Raw genomic sequence first — 23,519 nt, 5'->3', positions numbered from 1 at the left:
AACTCGTGGCGGTAGAAAAATCTGGGCTGTCACTCCTCGTGGATGTGTTCCTGCTTATGGTAAATTAACTTCCAGTTGCGGATCGCGGCGGCGGGGGAAGGTCTTCGTCCAGCAGTGGATAAACCATGGCCCATGATGATGAATCGTATACAGTACCTCGTATCTAGTTTAGTCTCCCTTGCTCCCCCCGCCTCCCGCCTCTGCCCCCCAGCCCCCTCCCCCCTCCCGCCCTGCCCCCCCCGTCCAAACACGTGCCGCTGCTCGCCGCTCACTCCATCCATCACGTGTCCACGCGGCCACGTGCCAGTATTGTAATAGCTGTAACCTTGATGATCACACAGCAGCTCTAACATCGGCTATTGTGACCATTGTCGCTGTTGTCGTGTTAGCTATGAGCGCGCCTGAGCTTCGTGTAGCGTGGCAGGTGGCGCGTCGACGGCAGTGGCCGCTGTGTCGAGGGCCACTCGGCGCCCTCGATCAGAAAATGTTTGGGAGTTAAATTCCTGGTGGAGGCATGGGTTGACTCAGCCCACCATCACCCAGTCTTTCCTTCCGGGGGTCGGTAAAATACATACCATTTTGTGGGAAACATCAAGTGGTGGTCCTTTGGAGAGACTCCATCACCCCCCGCCATATGAATGTGGAATGTCCACCACTTGCTCTGCAGGGCTGTCAGCGCGAGATGAGCACCGTGCGAGTAGGAAGTCACTCTGACTTTACTTCTTCGACTCGCATTCAAACAATGATAACGGAACAGGGGGTGAAGGCAGCGTGGAGATGGAGCGCTGTGCGAGAAGCCTGCTGGACGGTGGCATCGCGTGACGGCGACACAGACTGCTCGGGGAGGTCTTCACCCAGCAGTGGATAGGTGGCGGCTGATGTATCGCCAGGCGAGGGGTCGGCGTCTTACGCAGAGATCTTTGTTCCCTAGGGGCTCTGCGGGGCTCGGGAGGTGGCTAGCCGGGAGGTGGTGGTGGCCCACGCTGCTGCACGTGGTCTGTGTAACCCAGCGTGCTGGAGGGTTGGTGGATCACACACAGACGGGGTGTGACACCCCCTTCACGTGGGTGGGCGTAGAGGAGGAGCCGTAGCCTCGCTCGCCAGGACAAGGCGGTACAGCAAGTGGGATCATCGACATGTGTTTATTTCATCTGTACGGGGATACAGTGTTTCCCCCTCGCTCAAGGCATGCGGTTATCTGCGGGTGCTCCGGTTTCCTCCCCACGTGAATAATAATAATAATAAACACGACTCGCCATGAATTGGCTGAAATCGAATAAACAAAAACTACGTAGCAGCAGGAGCCTCCTGAAAAACGATAGTCCCTTGACTCAGTGGGCGTGTCGTGGATAAATGAGCAAACTTATGAATCGAAGTAAATCAGTGAAGTGGGTTGCTGATGCGTCTCTACGTACTTCCGAGTGGTACCGTGTTGTTCTTGAGTGGGCGTGGAGTGAGTGCTGAGTGATGTTGAGCCAGTGAATCAGAGCTGAGTGTCGTGGCTTCACTGATGCCGGACCTCAACTCCCACTATCCCCTCCCCCTTCTCTGTTCAAGATGTCTACCTTATACGGCTAAACGATGCTCTTGTGTTGCTTCTGGTCAGCATTCGCATGGATGTTAACACGCGAAACGTCCCTTCTCTCTGCCCTCTTTTTATACCACCATCTCTCTGCACCCCCCACCTCTCTCTCTCTGCACTCCCCCCCACCTCTCTCTCTGTACCCCCCTCCCCACCTCCCTCTGCCCTGGCCTCCAGGTGAGGCCCTGGGCTCGGAGCAGGCCAAGAGGCGACGCAAGCAGCGGCGGAACCGCACGACGTTCAACAGCGCGCAGCTCGCGGCGCTGGAGCGCGTGTTCGAGCGCACGCACTACCCGGACGCATTCGTGCGCGAGGAGCTGGCGCGGCGCGTCAACCTCAGCGAGGCGCGCGTGCAGGTTGGGGGGGGGGTAGAGGGAGGGGGGGGTGACGAGAAAGGGGGCAGGGGGGGTAGGAAGGAGCATAGGTGATACATCTGCCAGTCATCACGGTCAGTCAAACCATGGCACCTGGGTCCGTCCCGTGACCTGTCAGCAGCGAGCCTTCGATTCTTCACGTGGCCTCAAAGTGCACCTGGCCTGGCACAGGCGCCGTGGTGACATCACTGCCACTTAGGGGCCATCCATAAAGGACGTCACGCACCTAGGGGGGGGGGGGGGTCAGACATTTGTGACGATGTGTGACGAGGGGAGGGGGTTTGAGAAATGTGACGTCACATCAAAATGTGCAACTTTAAATAAATATAGACAACACGTTCTACTTAATTAAATTGACTTTTTGATAAATGTTTTCTCCTACAACATCAGAGTGCAGCGGCACATTAAAAACGCACTACAATGACAATAGTTTATAGCGATTTGAAGCATGTTTTTTTTGGGGGAGGGGCAGAGCTTTGTGACGTAATATTTGAGGGGGGGTCTGACTTTTTGTTACGCCGTGTGACGAGGGGGGGGGGTCAAAAATCGTATAAAATCGCGTGACGTCATTTATGGACGGCCCCTTAGTGGCGAATGGCGGCTGTTGTCTCCATGTGGCGCACGTGTGTGTGTCTCCACGTGTGTGTGTATCTCTGCGTGTGTGTGTCTCCGCGTGTGTGTGTCTCCACGTGTGTGTGTCTCCACGTGTGTGTGTTTCCACGTGTGTGTGTCTCCACGTGTGTGTGTGTCCGCGTGTGTGTGTATCTCCGCGTGTGTGTGTTCCACGTGTGTGTGTCTCCACGTGTGTGTGTGTCTCCACGTGTGTGTGTCTCCGCGTGTGTGTGTTTCCACGTGTGTGTGTCTCCACGTGTGTGTGTGTCCGCGTGTGTGTGTATCTCCACGTGTGTGTGTGTCTCCACGTGTGTGTGTGTCTCCACGTGTGTGTGTGTCTCCACGTGTGTGTGTGTCTCCGCGTGTGTGTGTGTCTCCGCGTGTGTGTGTGTCTCCGCGTGTGTGTGTGTCTCCGCGTGTGTGTGTGTCTCCGCGTGTGTGTGTGTCTCCACGTGTGTGTGTGTCTCCACGTGTGTGTGTCTCCACGTGTGTGTGTGTCTCCACGTGTGTGTGTCTCCGCGTGTGTGTGTGTCTCCACGTGTGTGTGTCTCCACGTGTGTGTGTGTCTCCGCGTGTGTGTGTGTCTCCGCGTGTGTGTGTGTCTCCGTGTGTGTGTGTCTCCACGTGTGTGTGTCTCCACGTGTGTGTGTGTCTCCACGTGTGTGTGTCTCCACGTGTGTGTGTCTCCACGTGTGTGTGTGTCTCCACGTGTGTGTGTGTCTCCACGTGTGTGTGTCTCCACGTGTGTGTGTGTCTCCACGTGTGTGTGTGTCTCCACGTGTGTGTGTGTCTCCGACGTGTGTGTGTCTCCGCGTGTGTGTGTCTCCACGTGTGTGTGTCTCCAGCGTGTGTGTGTATCTCCGCGTGTGTGTGTGTCTCCACGTGTGTGTGTGTCTCCACGTGTGTGTGTGTCTCCACGTGTGTGTGTCTCCACGTTGTGTGTCTCCACGTGTGTGTGTCTCCACGTGTGTGTGTCCTCCACGTGTGTGTGTATCTCCACGTGTGGGTGTATCTCCACGTGTGTGTGTCTCCACGTGTGTGGTGTCTCCACGTGTGTGTGTCTCCACGTGTGTGTGTCTCCACGTGTGTGTGTGTGTCTCCACGTGTGTGTGTGTCTCCACGTGTGTGTGTGTGTGTCTCCACGTGTGTGTGTCTCCACGTGTGTGTGTCTCCACGTGTGTGTGTGTCTCCACGTGTATGTGTCTCCACGTGTGTGTGTGTCTCCACGTGTGTGTGTGTCTCCACGTGTGTGTGTGTCTCCACGTGTGTGTGTCCACGTGTGGTGTGTCTCCACGTGTGTGTGTGTCTCCACGTGTGTGTGTCTCCACGTGTGTGTGTCTCCACGTGTGTGTGTCTCCACGTGTGTGTCTCCACGTGTGTCTGTGTGTCTCCACGTGTGTGTCTCCACGTGTGTGTGTCTCCACGTGTGTGTGTATCTCCACGTGTGTGTGTCTCCACGTGTGTGTGTCTCCACGTGTGTGTGTCTCCACGTGTGTGTGTATCTCCACGTGTGTGTGTCTCCACGTGGTGTGTCTCCACGTGTGTGTGTGTCTCCACGTGTGTGTGTGTCTCCACGTGTGTGTGTCTCCACGTGTGTGTCTCCACGTGTGTCTGTGTGTCTCCACGTGTGTGTGTGTCTCCACGTGTGTGTGTGTCCTCCACGTGTGTCTGTGTGTCTCCACGTGGTGGTGTGTGTCTCCACGTGTTGTGTGGGTGTCTCCACGTGTGTTGTGTGTCTCCACGTGTGTGTGTGTCTCCACGTGTGTGTGTGTGTCCACGTGTGTGTGTGTCTCCACGTGTGTGTGTGTCTCCACGTGTGTGTGTCTCCGCGTGTGTGTGTGTCTCCGCGTGTGTGTGTGTCTCCACGTGTGTGTGTGTCTCCACGTGTGTGTATCTCCACGTGTGTGTGTCTCCACGTGTGTGTGTGTCTCCACGTGTGTGTGTGTGTCCGCGTGTGTGTGTGTCTCCGCGCGTGTGTGTGTCTCCGCGCGTGTGTGTGTCTCCGCGCGTGTGTGTGTCTCCGCGCGTGTGTGTGTCTCCGCGCGTGTGTGTGTCTCCGCGCGTGTGTGTGTCTCCGCGTGTGTGTGGTGGTCTCCGCGTGTGTGTGTGTCTCCGCGTGTGTGTGTGTCTCCGCGTGTGTGTGTGTCTCCGCGTGTGTGTGTGTCTCCGCGTGTGTGTGTGTCTCCGCGTGTGTGTGTCTCCACGTGTGTGTGTCTCCACGTGTGTGTGTCTCCACGTGTGTGTGTGTCTCCGCGTGTGTGTGTCTCCGCGTGTGTGTGTCTCCGCGTGTGTGTGTCTCCGCGTGTGTGTGTGTCTCCGCGTGTGTGTGTGTCTCCGCGCGTGTGTGTGTCTCCGCGCGTGTGTGTGTCTCCGCGCGTGTGTGTGTCTCCACGCGTGTGTGTGTCTCCACGCGTGTGTGTGTCTCCACGCGTGTGTGTGTCTCCACGCGTGTGTGTGTCTCCACGCGTGTGTGTGTCTCCACGCGTGTGTGTGTCTCCACGCGTGTGTGTGTCTCCACGTGTGTGTGTGTCTCCACGTGTGTGTGTGTCTCCGCGTGTGTGTGTGTCTCCGCGTGTGTGTGTGTCTCCGCGTGTGTGTGTGTCTCCGCGTGTGTGTGTCTCCGCGTGTGTGTGTGTCTCCGCGTGTGTGTGTGTCTCCGCGTGTGTGTGTGTCTCCGCGTGTGTGTGTGTCTCCGCGTGTGTGTGTGTCTCCGCGTGTGTGTGTCTCCACGCGTGTGTGTGTCTCCACGCGTGTGTGTGTCTCCACGCGTGTGTGTGTCTCCACGCGTGTGTGTGTCTCCACGCGTGTGTGTGTCTCCACGCGTGTGTGTCTCCACGCGTGTGTGTGTCTCCACGCGTGTGTGTGTCTCCACGTGTGTGTGTGTCTCTACGTGGCTCAGGTGTGTGTGTGTGTGTATTCCCCAGGTGTGGTTCCAGAACCGCCGCGCCAAGTTCCGGCGGAACGAGCGCGCGCTGCTGGCCACGCGCAGCGCAGGCCGCGTGTTTGCCGCGAGCGGCGAGGCCGCCGTCGAGCAGCCGATGGCCGCCCGGCCTGCGCCCCTCGCGGCGCCCGACTTCCTCTCCTGGCCTCCCGCCTCGGCCGCATCCTACGGGTATCGCGGGGGGGAGGGGGAGTGGGGTGGGGGGTGAGAGATCCCATTCTTACCCTATCCCCACCACCTCCATTGCTCACTCACCAACTCACTCATTCCCTACATTCATCCCTCCCCCATTCATCTACCACCTCCCTCACTGACCCACTCACTCCCCAACTCCCTCCCTACATCCATCTCCACTGCAACCCTATATCCATCCTTCCCTTCTCTCCATCCATCGCTCCCTCCACCCTATTACTGTACGCCTCCCTTCCCTGCATACCTCATTCCCATGTCCCTGCGTGTCCCCGCGTGTCCCCGTGTCCCCGCGCGGTCGTCTCACCGCGTGTCTCCGCGTCTCAGGGCCATGTCCGCGTACAGCTCTGGCGGCGCGGTCAGCGGCCCGGGCCCTGGGGTGCACATGGCGAGCAGCATCGCGAGCCTGCGCCTCAAGGCCAAGGAGTACAGCCTGCAGCGCAACCAGGTGTCCACCGTCAACTGACAGCGCGCCGGGCGGACGACCGGGCTGCTGGGGAAACTGGGGGACAGACAGATGGACAACCGGGAGGGCACATGGACAATTGAGAAGACAGACACAGACAGAGACAGGCAGCCAAACAAGCAGGTGGACAATTACTTTGACAGCCACACCAACCAGGCAACCAAGAACATTACGGATGGACAGGTGGACAACTGGGTGATCACGTGTCCAATCAAGTGTCAGAGACACTGGGTGACCACGTGTTCAATCAAGTGTCAGAGACACTGGGTGACCACGTGTCCAATCAAGTGTCAGAGACACTGGGTGACCACGTGTCCAATCAAGTATCAGAGACACTGGGTGACCACGTGTCCAATCAAGTGTCAGAGACACTGGGTGACCACGTGTCCAATCAAGTGTCAGAGACACTGGGTGACCACGTGTCCAATCAAGTGTCAGAGACACTGGGTGACCACGTGTCCAATCAATTGTCAGAGACACTGGGTGACCACGTGTCCAATCAAGTGTCAGAGACACTGGGTGACCACGTGTCCAATCAAGTGTCAGAGACACTGGGTGACCACGTGTCCAATCAAGTGTCAGAGACACTGGGTGACCAGGGGACAACCAGGGAGACAGGTGGACAACTGGGGAGCTAAACGAGCAGGTGTCTACCATCAGCTGACGACAACACCAGACAAGCAAGCAACCGGCAACTAGGAAACCGGGCAACCGAGCTACCAGGGGTCAACTCGGAGGACAACCGGACAGACAGGCAGCCAAGCAACCAGGCAACCAGGCAACAGGTGCCCACTAAGCTACCAAGCAACCAGGAAACTCCCCATGCAGTCAGCCATCCAGCCAGCCAACCTCCTATCCCACCAGTCATGCATCCACCCATGGGGTGGAGTGGACGGCCAGAGGAGATTCGTTAGAGAATTAAGGAGTCTCTGTGTGAGTCTGCGGGTCTCCATGTGAGTCCATGTGTCTCTGTGTGAGTCTGTGACTGGGGGAAAGAGTGTCCCATCCCTCACATTATCGATTGTCGTTGCCCAACCACGCACACTTTAGTAATCCGGCCAAGGAATGGAATGCGTTCGAGGGGACGTTCACCGAGGAAACGGAGCGACGAAATCAGTCCGTGGTGAGGTGCTCAATGGATTGCTGCATCGTGAGGATGGTGAGAGGCGGTGATGGCTTGAGCAGGCCTTCATCCGGCAGAGGACACAACATGGCCGATGATGACAACGACATAGAAGCCCTCATGGCAAACCCAACGCACAACCTGACGGGAATGCGATCCCTTCCGTCCGGTGCCACACCAAGTCGAGAGGAGATGAGTTGAGTGCGCTGATGGGGGCGCCTCTGTCTCGCCTGCAGAGGGAAGGAGCCGCCCACCCCCCTCCCGGACACGCAGAGGGACCCCGAGAAATCTCTGCGCCCCCCCCCCCCCCCAAGAGTCCCTAAGACGCCCCCTCTCTGAGGTTTCAACAAAGTCCAGGCGAGCTCCACCGAGAAGAGGACCATGTACAGATGTTTACTCCGTACTATTGATTTAACTCTTGATGCTGTTGTTTATTGTTGTTTATGATGAATATTTTTGTATGACTTGACCTTTAATAAGAAACTCAAAGCTGACCCTCACTTGTGATGATGATAGTGAAGATGATCATGGTACTTGTGATGATGATAGTGAAGATGATCATGGTACTTGTGATGATGATAGTGAAGATGATCATGGTACTTGTGATGATGATAGTGAAGATGATCATGGTACTTGTGATGATGATAGTGAAGATGATCATGGTGCTTGTGATGATGATAGTGAAGATGATGATGGTACTTGTGATGATGACAGTGAAGATGACCATGGTGCTTGTGATGATGATAGTGAAGATGATCATGGTACTTGTGATGATGATAGTGAAGATGATCATGGTGCTTGTGATGATGATAGTGAAGATGATAATGGTGCTTGTGATGATGACCCTGATGATACCTGTCATGGTGTGTGTAATGATGATATCGGTGATAATGATGATGTATGTGATGTCATTGTTAATTATGCTAATGTATGTGATAATGCGGTAGTAATGATGATGATGATGTCTTATAATAATGGTGACGCATGTGATGATGATGATAACTGTGATGATGCTGCTGATGTATCTGATGAGGATGTATGCTGATGATGTTCGTGACGATATCTGTGAAGGTGATGTATGTGATGTATGTGATGTTTCATAATGATGATGGCAATAAGCGGGGTGATGACGGTGCCCGTGATGATGATGATCTCGATGGGTTACAGCCCGTTCTCTCCGTCCGCGGTGTAACGGCGCTGTACACGTGAGGTGAAGCCAATAAAGTCCCTACATTACGCCTTACGGACCGCATTCCCGGATCTTCCCGAATTTCCCTGTTCCTTCCCTGCCCTTCCCAACCCTTCGTTACCCTTCATGGCTCTTCACGGTCCTTCCTGAGTCTTCACAGTTCTTCCCTTCATGGATATCCCCGCCTCTTCCCCGAGCCACGCTCTCTCTGCAAATGACTCATCAACCTCCGGTAGGGTCAACCTACCAGGGAAACGACTGGAAATGCGATTGGCTGCGATTCCACATTCATATGGCGGGGGCCAGGACATCTAAAGGATGACCCAATGTTGACATTTGTGCGAAACAGGGCTGCTCATTTTCCCGCAATGAATGCTGATGCTACTGCTGATGCCTGTGATTATTATCATTTCGCTGCTGCTGCTGCTGCTTATGATGATGCTTGTGATGTATGTGATTATGATAACGCTGCTGCTGCGTATGATATCGCCGACTGCTGCGTGTGTCACTGATGATGATGATGATCTCGTTGCTAAGTGACCCCCGTACCGCGACTGACCGCATTAACGCTCGCACACGTGATAACTGCGACCACCTGCGATAGCAGTACAGCAGGTAGGTTGTTGCTGCAGAGGACACCAGACCGCACACGATACGAGTGAGAAGCGTGTAATGTGGGGGGGCGGGATTCCGTGTCCTGTCGGCCGGCTCAAGAGAGACCTCGGAGGTGAATGCGTCCCGGTTCGAGCCCCGTTGCTGTTCACTCGGCGGCCGCCAGAGGGCGCCACTGCCCCGGGTGACCACGCCGGGAGGAGCGAACCACGTCAAGAACTCCGTTTCGTGTCCTCCACATCACCAATCATCATCGGCGATGGTCTATCCACTGCTGGGTGAAGGCCACCCCAAGCCGTCGACACCTCTCGCAGTCTCGCGATGTTGCCACGCGTCTCGCTGCTGCCCGCGAGCTGATTCCATGGCTCCGTCTCCGCCGTGAGCGCCCCCTCGAGCGTGACCTCCGTGTCTCTCCGCTTTGGCTGCCACTCTGTCGTTAGCGGCCACCGTCCCCGCTGAGCCGTCACGTGTCCGGCCCAAAGCCACTCACTTCTCTAAACAGCCAACGCGGTGATCTTTATAATTGGGTCAGGTCACGTTAAGTAAAATGTGAGTCGTGCACCCTCCTCCACCCGACGCAGACAACGAAGTTGAAGAACTGTTACTTCGCTCCTCTTACTCTTTGGTTCTTTCGGTAAAGTCACGTGATCCCTGCAGTCACGAAAACTTCAAATCGAGATTCGCTCCTCTCGTCTCGTTAGAGGCGTGGCCAGCCATGGGGGCGTGGCCTGGCTGGGCGCGACTTCCTGATTCGCTGCCGAGGAGGGAGTGAGGGGGCGTGTCCATGACGGACGTCGTGGATGGGCGGGGTCAGGGCGAGGAGGGCGGGGTCAGGGCGAGGAGGGCGGGGTCAGGGCGAGTCCGGTAAACGCCTCGTCTGGCGAGCCTGCGTTGGCAATGATGTGCAAGCACAAACAACTCAACAACCACAAACAACAACTCAACACAAACGACAACACAACATACTCTCAGTTCTTTCGGTAAAGTCACGTAGGTAAAAAAATGAAATTCAAATTAATAAAAATAAAATATTAATTTTAATTTTATTTTTTTACCTACGTGACTTTACCGAAAGAACTGAGAGTATGAATCCTTGCAGTCACGAAAGCTTCAAATCGAGAAAAGGCAACACAACAGCCACATGCCGCTGAGGGGCGTGGCCAACTGTCAAAGGGGTGTGGTCTACTTTAGGGGGCGTGGCCAGTGCGTGGTGAAAGGACTGCAAGCAACGGCCGCGGACAGTTGCAGGGGGTGGGGTGTGGCCAACCGGAAAGGGGGCGTGGCCAGCTATGGTGGGGGCGTGGCCAGACGCGAAGGGGGCGTGGTCTCGCTCCCGTCGTGCTGCTCGCGCAAATGGCGCCGTTTGAACGGGGCCCGATTCCGTCTCCCGCGCAGCTGCCTCAGCGCAGCCGCCACTCGCCGTAAACAAAACTTCTCGCCTCTCACTCAACTCCGAGCCGGAATCGCTCTGCGCCTCTCGTCATCTATAAAAAGAAACATTCATCACCGTCTCTGGAGTTTGATGGGAGGGAGGAAGACGGAGGTGCAGGATACGCGGAGCCATGGACTCGGTTGTGGGAGACGACCCCAGCCTGCCCGGGGACCTGAGGTGCGGCTCCGCGTGGCTCCGTGTCGTGGATGGGTCTCTGTTGTCTTATGTCTTTGTGTACTTTCACGTGGCTCTACAAGGGCTCCGTGTGGCTTCGTGAGCCCCCTTGTTGCGACTCCACGCGGCCCCACGTCGTGCCGTGCGGCTCCGTGTGTTGCCCATCGGTGTGTAATTGTGTGAACCCCAGTCGGTTCGTGCTCCGTGTAACACGTGCACGCTTGGGCGACCAGTGTTATGATTCGTAATTGAGTGTTGGGTCCTATCGCGAAAATAAATGCGTGTCGTAAACCCTCCTCCACCCGACACAAGTTGTCACGTGACGTACACACGCCCCAATGTTGATGTTGCAGAGCGATCCACACACATTTGACAATTGTGCAGGGACGGGCTGCTGGGAGCCTTGGGCCTTGCGTATACTTTGTAAGTTGGCTGTGTCGGGTGGAGGAGGGTTTACGACACATTTTATTGACCCAAAAATAAAAAGACAGTAACGTGTCCGGAGGTTGCATCTTCACTTGATGCACAACACTGCATGTCGGGGCATGCACCAGTCAATGTCTCCTTGCTAATGTGTGCCTTGCGAATTGCATCGGTTCAGATGAACCGCGTACGGTGGTGTTTCGACCAGGGACGTTCTCGCTGCCGTGTGTGCATGTCGAGAGCCCCTCCGATTAGCGCGGTTGGCTCCGTACGATGCGATAGAAGTTCAATAATCTGTTGTACCTACACAAGGAGCAGCAGGGCTGCAGAGCCTACGGCCCGCGGGCCACAAGCAACAACACACGACCACACTTATCACGACCCACCAACACACGAGGCCTAACTCTTTGACACCGCCTGAGGATAATGTGTATTCATCCCTGAAAACATTTTAGCTGTGTGTCTTTAATAAAGGGCTGCGACCCGGCATCAGCCACATTTAAATTGTACAGTATATAAATTGTCCAATATTTAGGTTGCCTTTCGGCATTACCCTCCGCTGTTGCTAATTAACCAGATGACTTAACAAATGTGCCCACGTGACACCTTGATTTGATTGGCTCTATCGCTGGGTGGAGGGTTATGTTTAACGAATTGGGATTATTCCAACACGATCTCATGCAAAAGAAACCAATTAAGAATTTTCAACAACGTGTTGGAGGAAAGCAGGCGCAAGCATTGCATGAGTGCAGTTGGAGGGAGCCGCAATTGTTTTTGCTTTGCTATTTTAAATCGCTAAAGTGTGGGTGAATGTGTGGTTGTTGCCTGCCGGAGTAAGGGAGGACAGGTGGTGCAACTGCCTGGGGTCTCCCGTGACCTTGTGCCAGCGAGCGAGCTTTCCACACTAAGCACCATGTCCTGAAAGTGCACCTAGCCTGGCACAAGCGCTGTGGTGACGTCACCGCTCCTTCGCGGTTAATGGCGGTTGCTGTTGTTAGTGTTGCCCGCCAAAGGAATTTCAAAGTTCTCTTCGGCCCCCAGAAAAAGGGGTCTGTTGAGGATGGGGTCGTGAGCAGGTGCGCCACGTGCAGCAGTGTTGGCAGGCCTGGAGCAGACGGAGCTGCACAAAACGAGACGGAGAATAATTGTCGAATTCCATCCCTTGGCGGCCCACTCCTAGCAACGTGTTCTGCTCACACCCTCTTACGCTTGCAAACAGTTTGAACGATGTTATTAACATGGAAACCACGTTTCCACGGATGATGTCATTAACATACGGTTAATGGCATCATTCAAACTGTGAGGAAAAGGCTTTGGGGGGGGGGGGGGGGTAGGACTCGTCATGGCTAGAAGGGACGATGGCGGACGGGCAAGAATAATAATGGAGCGGCAGCCAAGAAATGAAACGCGTCCGAGAGGACGTGGACTAGGGAAGATGGAGCGATGGAATTGGCTCCTGTGCAGGTGCTGGGTGGATTATTACATTGCAGGATCATTAAACGGGGTGGTAGCTTAGGGACACTGTCATCCAGCAGTGGATTATTCATGGATGATGATGAAAATATTAATTTGCCTTGAGGACAGGAATGCCCAGCAGTGTGAATCCCCCCCCCCCCCCATCAGTGCTGTGTTTCCACTCGGCTCAATTTCGGAACAGTGTCTAAATTCTGTGGGCGGATTTTGGGGCCCACGTCAGAACTTGGGCTGAGCGGAAATACGTCAACAAATGTGTCAAGTTCAGTCAGTTGGAGAGAGAGGGAACTTTTCCATTTATGTTTAATTAAACATTGTCGGCAACGCAATCCTGGACCTTTTATTCACAGGTATTTCCTGGAAAGTCTTACTAGGAAGTGTTTCTGGGCCAGCCCTTCCCACCTCACGCCATGGCTCGGGTTACTCGGCAAATTATGAAGACACCGCTTTTTTTATAAGCAACTTGATTTGTTCTTCAACCTGAGTTGTGTGAAGAAATCAACTCAACTCATGCCAACTTGAGTCGTGTTGAGTCGACTCGAGTTGCCTCTCCCATGGAAGCAAGGCATCACAAGACAGGGGATCTAGGAAGACCTGGGATCCACGAGAGCTCCACGCAAGCGCAGACTTGGCAGGGGCCAGGGGAACTCGGGGGTCTCGGTGAAGACACGGGAACTGTGAGGCCCAGGGGATCTATGAAGATGGGGGGGGGGGGGGGGGGACGTGAGGCAGGGGAAAGGACGGGGAATTCTGGAGGAGGCCAGGTCTCTCATTTGCAAGAGTGACCTGAGACAATGAAATGACAGCAGAAATAACAGGAATTAACTATAACAACGAAACAAATACAAATCGGGGCAAAAAGCACTGCACAAACATGAATCAACATAACCCATGAAGTTGGGTGAAAAATGTAAGCAACAGCTCCAAAGTGGATTTCGGGTGATTACAGCACTTAGAATGTCAACAGACTGGGACATGTTTCAAATACACAGAGCGATGGAGGCAGTGTACCCACCAAAGCAGGAGGACGGGGGAATGGTGAGGTCACGAGACCCCGTAATACAGGTGGACCCACAGAGGCAGGGGACCCACAGAGGCAGGGGACCCACAGAGGCAGGGGACCCACAGAGGCAGGGGACCCACAGAGGCAGGGGACCCACAGAGGCAGGGGACCCACAGAGGCAGGGGACCCACAGAGGCAGGGGACCCACAGAGGCAGGGGACCCACAGAGGCAGGGGACCCACAGAGGCAGGGGACCCAGGCAGGGACCCACAGAGGCAGGGGACCCACAGAGGCAGGGGACCTGGTGCCAGTTGGGGGTAAGGACTCGGGGGGATAGGCAGCTGTGTGGTGGATCGGCTCTGACTGACACGGCTAGCGGCGTGGTGTCGTGGTGAGACGTTGGATCCACGGTGACGTCACGATGCGCTGAGCGAGCGAGAGGCGATGTGCTCAGTGTTGTGTTCTGCCAGGAATGTGCGCGCGTGCGTGCGCGCGCGTGCGTGTGTGTGTGCGCACACACCGCCTAACGGGACGCGAGCCGCCACTCCTGGGTCCCCTTCCCAGGCACTCTTGTAGCTGGAGAAGACCTCCTCTATGTCCGCTCAGCCTGAAACTGGTAACTTGCGATGGTTGCGATGTGGCACAGACAGGTGGTGGTGTGTTGTGGCTGAAGTTATTCGCACACAAGTGGTGTGTTGCGGCTCGAGAAGTGGGTGTTGTGGTTTGAGTGCAATACACACAGTTGGTGGTGTGTTGTGGCAGTGTTATTCACGCTCAGGTGGTGTGTTGGGATTAACGGTGAGACAAGTGGTGTGTGTTCATCTGAGTTAGACATAGATTGTGTGTTGCGGTTGGATTTGAAACCGTGCCGTGCTGAGTTCTCTGCCATTACTGTGAACACACTACGTTAAAATGTGTATTTACATCGCATCTAAATGTGACCGTGTTCATGATTATTTTGTCGCCTGGACTTGAACAGTGGTCATGAGTCTGGAGCTCTATGTGAGTCTCTGGGTTGCTGTTTGAATCTGTGGTTCCTAATGCGATTTTATGAGTTTTATAGAATGTGAGTCTGTGGCTTTCATGTGCATTTTCTGTTTCCCAATGTTAGTTTGTTGGCCTCTATTTGAATCTATGGATCTCTTTGTGAGTCTTTGGATCTCTCAGGGAGTTTATGGTTCTGTGTGGGAATCTATGGGTTTCTATACAAGTCTACACTGCGCAATGTAATACAGTGTGTATTTACTTCGTATCTAAATATGACTGCATCAGCAGTCAGTCACAGGCAGAGGAGAGGAGCAAGTTCAGGAGCTTGGATGTGAATAGGGGCAGAGGGATTCTGTGGGTCTCTCTGTCAGTGTGAGTTTAAGGATCTCTACGTAAGACTCTGCGAGTCTATCGTTGTCTGCGTCAGTTTACGGGCCTACGCGAGTTTTATTTGTGTTGTCTAAGGGTCTCCATGTGCGTAGCAATCACCGTGTGAGTCTACGGGTCTATGTGAGTCTACGGGTCTATGTGAGTCTACGGGTCTATGTGAGTCTACGGGTCTATGTGAGTCTACGGGTCTATGTGAGTCTATGGGTCTATGTGAGTATATGGGTCTATGTGAGTCTATGGGTATATGTGAGTCCATGGGTCTATGTGAGTCTACGGGTCTATGTGAGTCTATGGGTCTCTTTATGAGGATATGGACCTGAACAGGCGCAAGAGGCCGGCGTCACAGCCCGGGGCACGACGCCACTGACGTCAGGCGTGGCCCCGGTGCTGCCAGCTGTGTTTTCCGAGCAGTGCTGATAATCCGCGTGTGCGGTCGCGGTGTCCCTGGTCTCTCACCGTGCCACGTGGGTACCGGCCCGTGTGTGTGTGCATGTGTCTCCGGTGAAATATGTCCCGTCGGTGGAGATGCGTGGTGGGGGTGCTATTGGCGCATATTATTATTATTGTCGGTGAAATATAACTCGTGATGTCAGCACGGTTATCTAAGGTAAACGTGATCAAATAAGATGAATTTACAGGCCCAGTTTGGGCGACCCCTCTGGTCCGCCTCTGGTCCATGGTGATTTTGGGAGACTTATTTGAGGATACCATGAATTTAGGAATGGAGTTCAGATTAACTTTACAATAAAACTGTACAATGTAGCTGTCATTGGTCATATATCCCAATGCTGAAATGAACCTGCAGATTACTCGGTTAGGATCACACTGCAGAAGCATTTCCCCATACTGCAAAACACTTTTATCAGGAACCTCCTGAACAGAGAGTCTTAAGACCCAGTGAGGCTTTCCTGGATAAAAGAGTGGAATAATAGAAATAATCATTTGCCAACAATTTTAGGTCACTGTTATTGGGTAAATTATATGGATAATGTAATGAATGTAGCAAATCCAGGAGACCACTTCTGGGTTACTTATCCACGGATAATTGTGGACAATAGGGCTATTTTGTCTCCACATCGAGGTGGTCCCTCTCATAGGCGGATAATAGGAAGAGGCTATTGGTTTTTCATAGGATATGTTGCATATTGATTGGGGATTTGGGTATTAGAAGTGACGGGTAATAGGGCCACGGATAGGAGGGGTTTCACTGCAAAGACTTGTGTGCATCACGGCTTGCGTGTGTAATGACCTGGTTGTATAACGACTCGGATGTGTACAACTTGCAAGTCATTTGCATATGAATAGCGTGCATCTTATGTAATCGATGAGGACAAGTACAATTAGACACTTGTACATTGAATGCAAGAATAGATTTTAATCGATGAATCTGCGTTGTTGCATTTCTACACTGGTGAAATCACGACAGTGAACTCGCTCAACCATTCATTGAGATTATTCAGTAGCGACCTCAGTAGTGAACTCGTGCGGTAGTGACCACTCCCATTAGTGAACTCCAACAGTAGTGAACCTGGTAGTGATCAAACACAGTTGTGAACTCATTCCTTTGTTAACTCATTCAGTGTTCAACTTACCCCAGTCGTGACCTTGGTATTGACCTCACAGTAGGTAGAAACCTTTCTGTGGTGATCCCACGCTTTTGTTATATCGTTCATGAGTGAACTTGTCGGTAGTGGTCTCACACGGTAGTGATGTTGCACAAAGGAAACGCCTGTCCTATCCCGCTTTGTGGTTTGGACCTGGGTTGCAGCAGCAGCTGTTGTTGGCTGTGCTGCACACGCACACACGTACGCACGCGCGCTTGTGCCCCGACGCTATATTTAACGCGTTTCTTGCGGAGGAATTCGGGCCGTATCGCCTGTCACCCGAACCGGCCGCCCGCGGGGCCGCGATTGCTGCCGCGATCGCCTGTCCAAGGTTAGCCGTGGAAATAGCGGCATCTCGCAGCCCTCGCCGCCCACTGTTTACGAAAACAAATGCGGGCACAGTCCGTTACAGGCCTCCTCACCCACTCGCCACGGTAATGCCAAGCCACCCCTGTGCGAGGAGTAGGAAGATGACCGATCCTTCTGTGAGAACAGTTGAGGGTATGTTATGATTATTATGATTTCGCTTGTTTACTCAGGAATGCCTCACGGAGTCTGATTTGGGGGCGATGTTGCTGCTGCTGTGCGTGATTCCAGTTGAGTGGTTTACATTTAAGTTTTTAGCATTGGGGAAGTTTGGGCTGATACCAGTTATGTTTTGAGCTATGGGAGGAAACCGGAGAACACGGAGGAAACCCATGCAGAACAGGGGGGTGAGAATACAAACTGCTCACAGTAAGGATCCAGAATTGGGAATTGAACTCAGAAACGTCTTGCTGTGAGGCAGGAGTGTTACCACTGTGCCACCACCCTGCCACCCAATTATTTTGCACTGTTGGTATTATTGGGCAGTGTGTGAAAACGTGTCACTGTATTTTGTGCCCTTCTAAGTCACTGCGTACATCATATCGTGTTCACTGCTTACGGAATCAAGTAGGCACGCCGGGCTTGTTGCCCATAGTAGGAGGTGGGACAGAGGGCAGCCGTTTTCTAAGATCTTCGTATCTCTACGGATCGCTTTGAGTATTGTGTTGAGTTTTCTCCGGGCACTCTTCCATAATTTCATTTTAAAACCACAAGATACAATTACCAGCAATTGGTGATACTTCCCATCGCAGGACCCTCCTGAAAATGAGCCTTGAGACTCAGCCGTGGCTTTGTTTGTATAAATAAAGGACTTATTGTTGTTGTTACGCCGCGTCTGTTGAGTTCTGCGCCAGCTCCGGTGCCCCTGGCGCTCTTCGGACGGCCGCTGGGGCCATTAAACATTGATGCCGCCCGGTCGGTGCCTTTGTGTGGCCGTGTGGGGTCGGTGAGTGAGCGAAAGTGTGGGTGAGCAAGCAGATGGGTGGGTGAGCCAGAGGGTGTGCGAGTGGGTGAATGAGCAAGCAAGCGAAAGTGTGAGTGAGAAAACGGGTGGGCGGTAGTGTGGGAGAGCGAATGGGTGAGTTGGTGTATGCCCAAGAGAGTGGATAAGTAGCTGTAAGAGTGAGTGGCAACGTGGGTGAGTGGGTCTATGTATGGGCAATGGAGAGATCGGTTGTGTGGGTCAGTTGGTGGATTTGTGAGTACATGGATGAATAGCATTGTGAGTGATTTAATGGATGATTGAGTGAATCGTGGATGAGTCGGAGAAAGTGGGTAGATGGGTGGGTGAGTTCTCAAGTGAGCGAGTAAATGAGTGGATGAGCGAGTGAGCGACAGTGTAGGTGAGTGAGTAAATAGGTGAATGCAAGTGAGTGATTGGATGGGTGGATTGGTTTACAGTGAGCCAGAGAGTGGTTGGGTGAACAAGAGTGTTAACGGCTGAGCAGAAGGTGTACAGACCAGTGCAAGAGTGAGTGAGTGACCAAGTAGGTGAGCGGGTGGTTGAATTGATATGTCGTAGGTGAGTTATGAGGAGAGCGGGCACAGCACTAAGTGGTCATGAACGCCGGGGGAATTACGTCTGGCAAAAGCTTGCGAATGACCGTGGAGTTCACACTGGGTTGTTGAACTGTTGGCCAAGCAGGCAGTGTACATGCGTGTACGTGCGTGTGTGGCACGTGGCGTCCTCGTGCGAAGCTTCACGGGGTGATGAAGGGTTAATAATAATATAATAACTGCAAATGTGAGACACGGAATGTTGAGGGTCCACGGCAAACAGCAGCGCAGTCCGTGTAGTCTTGTAGCGTCTGGAATCAACACTGCCCACATACATACGACACTGTTTACTCCAAGGGTCCACGGCGAATTTAATAGAAGCTACGATGGATGACTGCTGTAAATGAGAGACCAGGTCAGAGCTTGCGCCAAGATTCATATAACCCCATGGAATCAAATCACGAGATGATAAGCCCAGCCGACTGATCAGACGATGTGTTAAAATATCAAAGATAATCCCATGCGATCAGACTGGAGGTGTTACAAGACCAACCAGCAGACACCAGTTGCTTGTTGACAAACATGATTGTATTGAATTATCATTATTATTTGCTTGGTTACCCAGGAAATGCCTCAGTGATTCTCTCGAAGACCATATTGCCATGTGTAATCCCACTTGAGCAACTTTTAGCGTTGGAATGTTTGGCCAATACCAATGACTTTGGGTGCGTGGTCTATAGGTACTTTTTTTTGTACACTGTCTTACTTTCCAGAGCAGTCTTATAATCCGGAGGATACGGTAACAACGCTATAGCCATCACTTGCATGACCCTCAATACCTCATCCCGCTCGCTGGTAGGGTTGTTATGAAAGCATGGGCTGGGTTTGTGTAGTGATTTGGTGTTGGCAGCGGTGGCTGGGTGTTGTTTTTCCTCGTTGATCGAGCTCGATGTTTTGGTGGGTCTGTGTGTACGTGGCTGGATAAGTCGGGTTAGGTGTCGTGAGCCATCTCTGTGCCATCTCCGAGTCACTTTCTGTCAGTCCCGCGTGTCTGCTACTAATGGCCATTATGGTGGCCGCTAATCGCATTGTTGTGATAATGTATTTGCGCTGTTATCGATCCGGCCGAATGGGAACCAGCATTTGTTGTGTGCCCCGCGGCGTTGAATGTTTTATGGCAGATGAATAATTCACGTGACCGCCTCCACCGCTGGTGCTGGTGTCCATCCGCCATGTGTGACACACGCACGGGATGCAGCGATGTGGATGTTCACTGGCAGCCAATGACTGATCGGTCCTGCTCACGACCCTAACTCTAACCCTACACCTAGCCCCCACCGCCCCACTCCAGTCACCGTGGAGTTTTCTGAGATTACTCCATGCGCCATTGCGTTGCACCGTGGCAGCAATCCCAATCATGGTTGTTCTGCTTGTTTACCCAGGGAAAGACTCGTAGTCACATTACTTTTTAGGAGGGTCCTGTCAAGTTATTGCAATAGGGGGCAATGTCGCTACATTTACTCGCAATTGAGTAATTTGTAGATATTTGAGTTGATATCAGTTACATTGGGTATTTCTTTTAGCTGTGGGAGGAAACTGGAGAACCCTGAGGAAATCCATACAGAACAGGTGGAGAACATACAAACTCCGTACAGAAACACGCCCGAGTCTGGAATGGAACTTAGGTGCTCCTTGCCGTGAGGCACGATCGTCACCGCCACTTCGCCCCCCTGCCGCCCAATTGGATTGTAATTGGGAGATAATGAAAAGACAAGTGTCATGGCGCTGCGGGGAGCGGATAGCGGGATGGAGAGGTGTCGGAGTGCGTGCCGAGCCCCGGTCGGAGCTGCGCTCAGCGAGAGCTAAATCGGTGGAAATACAAGCAGGCGGCGTCCTAATACGGGCGTTTACACACGGGCAGCATTGGGTGGGGGGGGGTCTGGCTTCCTTCACCGCGCATGCACCGCAAGATTACGGGGAAAGGAACTTGCTCGATCGTTCACTCGCTGACTTGCTCGCTCATTCAATTGCCTACTCTCAAAAGGGCTCGCACTCCCCCGTGCTCACTGGCTCACCGACTCATTTGCTCACTCACACACTCACTTAATCACCTACTCACTCACTGGTACTCATTCGCTCACATCTGCTCACGTGTGTTTGTCAAACTTATTTCGCACCGTACGTAGCCAACCGTGCTAATCGGAGGCACGGACACACCAAGCCACTGGTCACTCTATCATCTACCCATGCACACACTCGCTTACCATGTATTAGTTTAGCACCTATGAAGGCTGGTGGGTGGTCAACACCATGCCAGGTCCTCACTTAAGGATCAGTTAACCTAAGAAATACCCTGGACTGGTTCAGATAATCGTCACTGGTTGCCGTGAACGGAAATCGAACTCAGGTCACCGGGTTCGTAGCGCGCTAACCGCTATGCTGCCGCTGCCCACAGTTCACACACATCACACGCTCGCCGCGCGCTCGAGTCATCGGCCCAAAAGCGCGACATCGCTGGAACGTGACGGCGGAGCAATGGTGCGAGGGTGACGCGTTTGTTCGTGAAGCTCCGTGTGTTCAAACACCATCTCTGAAAAACATCCCAGAATAGAATGGCGTGGCGTGGCGGGTAACGTTTATAATTTGGGAACGCGGTGCTTTAGTGCTGACCATCACCGATGTGGCCGTGGCCCCCGGACGGCCCATGAGTGGCTCCCTGGTCGCCGCACCTGGCCGTGCGTGGTATTTTTTTGCCGCGGGTTGAGCGAAGGATTGCTCGGCATCGCCAACGTTTGCCACGAGTGTGCACGCTGCCCAGTCCTGTGGATAGTGAGACTCGCATTGTTCCCCTATGCTGTGAAGCAACAGTTGGGGGTGTGTGTCGTTATCTGTGTAAGTTGTGTGTGTGCTGTTCGTGAGGAGCGGTGGCGCAGTAGTCACGGACAACGCCGATGACGAATATCTTAACTGGTCCTGGGCCTCCATTAGGTCGACTCAGCCTTAAATGACTTCCTGGTGCATGAACATTTGGGAAACAAAGGCAGCTGGGACTTGCTGTCTGCCACCAACCTCCTCGTCCCACATTGGGTTTTTATTTTAAGTTGTCTTCAGCCAATTAATGATTAATGTTTATTATACAAGTGGGAGGAAACCAGAGCACCCGGAGAAAACCCACGCCTTGCGCGAGGGGTCAACGCTCTATCCCCGTACATATGGCGATTAGTTCACTTGCTGTAACCTGGTGAGCCAGGGTGCCGGCCTTCATAGGTGCTCGTTAACAGCACTTGCCACAAAAGTCTGTTAAGACTTTATGGGGGACCGTTGTCTTGTGTGTTAGTGTGTGTGCATGCTATTGTGTCTATGCAAGTGTGTGAGTGTGTTTGTAAGTTTACCGGGTGTGCGTGACTTTATTGACTCGGGGCATGAGTTTGGGATGCGACTTACTTTCCGGAGCGTCTTGTGATCCGGGGAGTACGGTAACAGTGGACGTGTCCATGAAGGCTCGCGATCGCATTTAAAGGTCACTCGGTGATGTTGACTCAAAAGCTGCGGGTGACCGTGCGGTGCCGGGTGCAGAGCTGAGTGCAGTGCTGATCGAGGCCTCTTGTCGTTGTTGTTAGCAGCAGCCTGTCCCGCCTGCATGAGCTGACGGGCGTGGAGCCCGGGGGGCTGCTGGGCATGGAGCTCGGGGTGGAGCCGGGCGGACCGGGAGGTACGGGTGGCATTCCTCCTCCTGCTCATCACCGATGCCTCACTGCGTACTCGCCTATCGCTAACCCACCCGCTTATTCACTCGGTCACCCACCACACACCAACCCACTAATTTGCTCGCTTAACTTCTCGCTCGCAATAATTCACTCCCCCTCTCCTCAATCACTCACATGCCCACTTATTCATTCAGTGACTCAACCATCAACTCGTAAACAAACCCATTGACACACTCGCCCAGTTCATACACAAAGCCACTCTCTCACCCTCTCAATCATCCACCCACAACAAAGACAATGACAAAGATGCCCCATAACATGATAATAGGTTTTTCCCCTTTTTTCTGGCAACAAAACAGGTGTTAAGATGTTAAAACACCAAACTGAAACCTTTTACAATGAATCATGTCTGCATTAACCACAATGCTTGTGGTCAGAATGCAAACAAAAAACGTACTCTAATATATCCATTGTCCTTGAAACGGATTGGTCCACACTAGAGACAGCTTTCTTTTGAGCCTCATCTTAAACGGTGTTGACCACAAGCATTGTGGTTAATGCAGACATGATTCCTTGTAAAAGGTTTCGGTTTGGTGTTTTAACATCTTAACACCTATTTTGTTGCCGGGAAAAAGGGGACAACCTTATTATCATATTTTGGTACTGGCAAAGGAGATCCGACGATGCCCTACAACCTTGACAGACTGTTTGGGAAAATACTGTTAGCGAGAAGCTATTCAGGCCGGGATGGCACACGAGGAGGTGAGTGTCCAGCACCATGCCTTTGCCTCTGCAATACTGATTTTTACACACTGCACCAGGCTCAAGTAATCAAGGGTAGGCCCAGGACAAGTTCAGATATTTGTCACTAATGTTGACCGTGAGCGGGATTCGAACTCGGGTTGCCAGGTTCATAGCGCAGTGCGAGGGCCACTGCTTCTTCACACACACCAACCCACTCAATCATTCACCCACCTGTCCATTTCTTTGTACATTCACCCAGTAAATCACCCTCCGACCACATTATATACACACTCAACCATCCACCCACCTATCCATCCACACATCTTCTGGTCCACACTTAGCCACTCAACCATCCACATATCCACTGACACATTTACTCACCCACTGCTCCACATGCTCACCCCGTTAAACCACTCACCAACTCATCCATCCATATATCCACTTACACACCTGCCAATTCACACACAGACCCACACCCTTGCCATCCCCACCATCCACCGATCCGCACGCACAAGCACCCACTCATAAACCTGTTTAATGATCCACCGGCCCGTTCACATGCTTACCCTCTCAACCATCCGTCCACCCATTCGCCCACACTGATACCCCACCAATCCACACACAAACTCAC

At 53.1% G+C, this 23,519-nt stretch overlaps 2 protein-coding genes across 2 annotated transcripts in view; both read left to right on the top strand.

The window, feature by feature from the left end:
• Nucleotides 1–8,530, top strand: part of LOC133341509 (paired mesoderm homeobox protein 2-like) — a 38,851-nt gene extending 30,321 nt beyond the window's left edge. The window contains exons 2-4 of the mRNA XM_061550213.1: nt 1,760–1,938; nt 5,493–5,680; nt 6,026–8,530. Of these exons, the coding sequence (XP_061406197.1) occupies nt 1,760–1,938; nt 5,493–5,680; nt 6,026–6,164 (506 nt within the window). The 3' untranslated portion in view covers nt 6,165–8,530. The remainder of the gene's footprint in view (nt 1–1,759; nt 1,939–5,492; nt 5,681–6,025) is intronic.
• Nucleotides 8,531–10,391: 1,861 nt separating this feature from the next.
• The window catches only part of LOC133341200 (CDK5 regulatory subunit-associated protein 2-like), a 32,415-nt gene continuing 19,287 nt past the window's right edge, over nt 10,392–23,519 (top strand). Inside the window, exons 1-2 of the mRNA XM_061549654.1 lie at nt 10,392–10,697; nt 22,058–22,149. Of these exons, the coding sequence (XP_061405638.1) occupies nt 10,651–10,697; nt 22,058–22,149 (139 nt within the window). The 5' untranslated portion in view covers nt 10,392–10,650. The remainder of the gene's footprint in view (nt 10,698–22,057; nt 22,150–23,519) is intronic.

This window comes from Lethenteron reissneri, chromosome 11, assembly GCF_015708825.2.
Source record: "Lethenteron reissneri isolate LAM-NWPU_2019-01 chromosome 11, ASM1570882v1, whole genome shotgun sequence".
Classification (NCBI taxonomy): Eukaryota; Metazoa; Chordata; class Hyperoartia; order Petromyzontiformes; family Petromyzontidae; genus Lethenteron; species Lethenteron reissneri.
The sequence above is the reverse complement of the archived record's forward strand: the minus strand, read 5'-3'. Positions and strand labels throughout refer to the sequence as shown.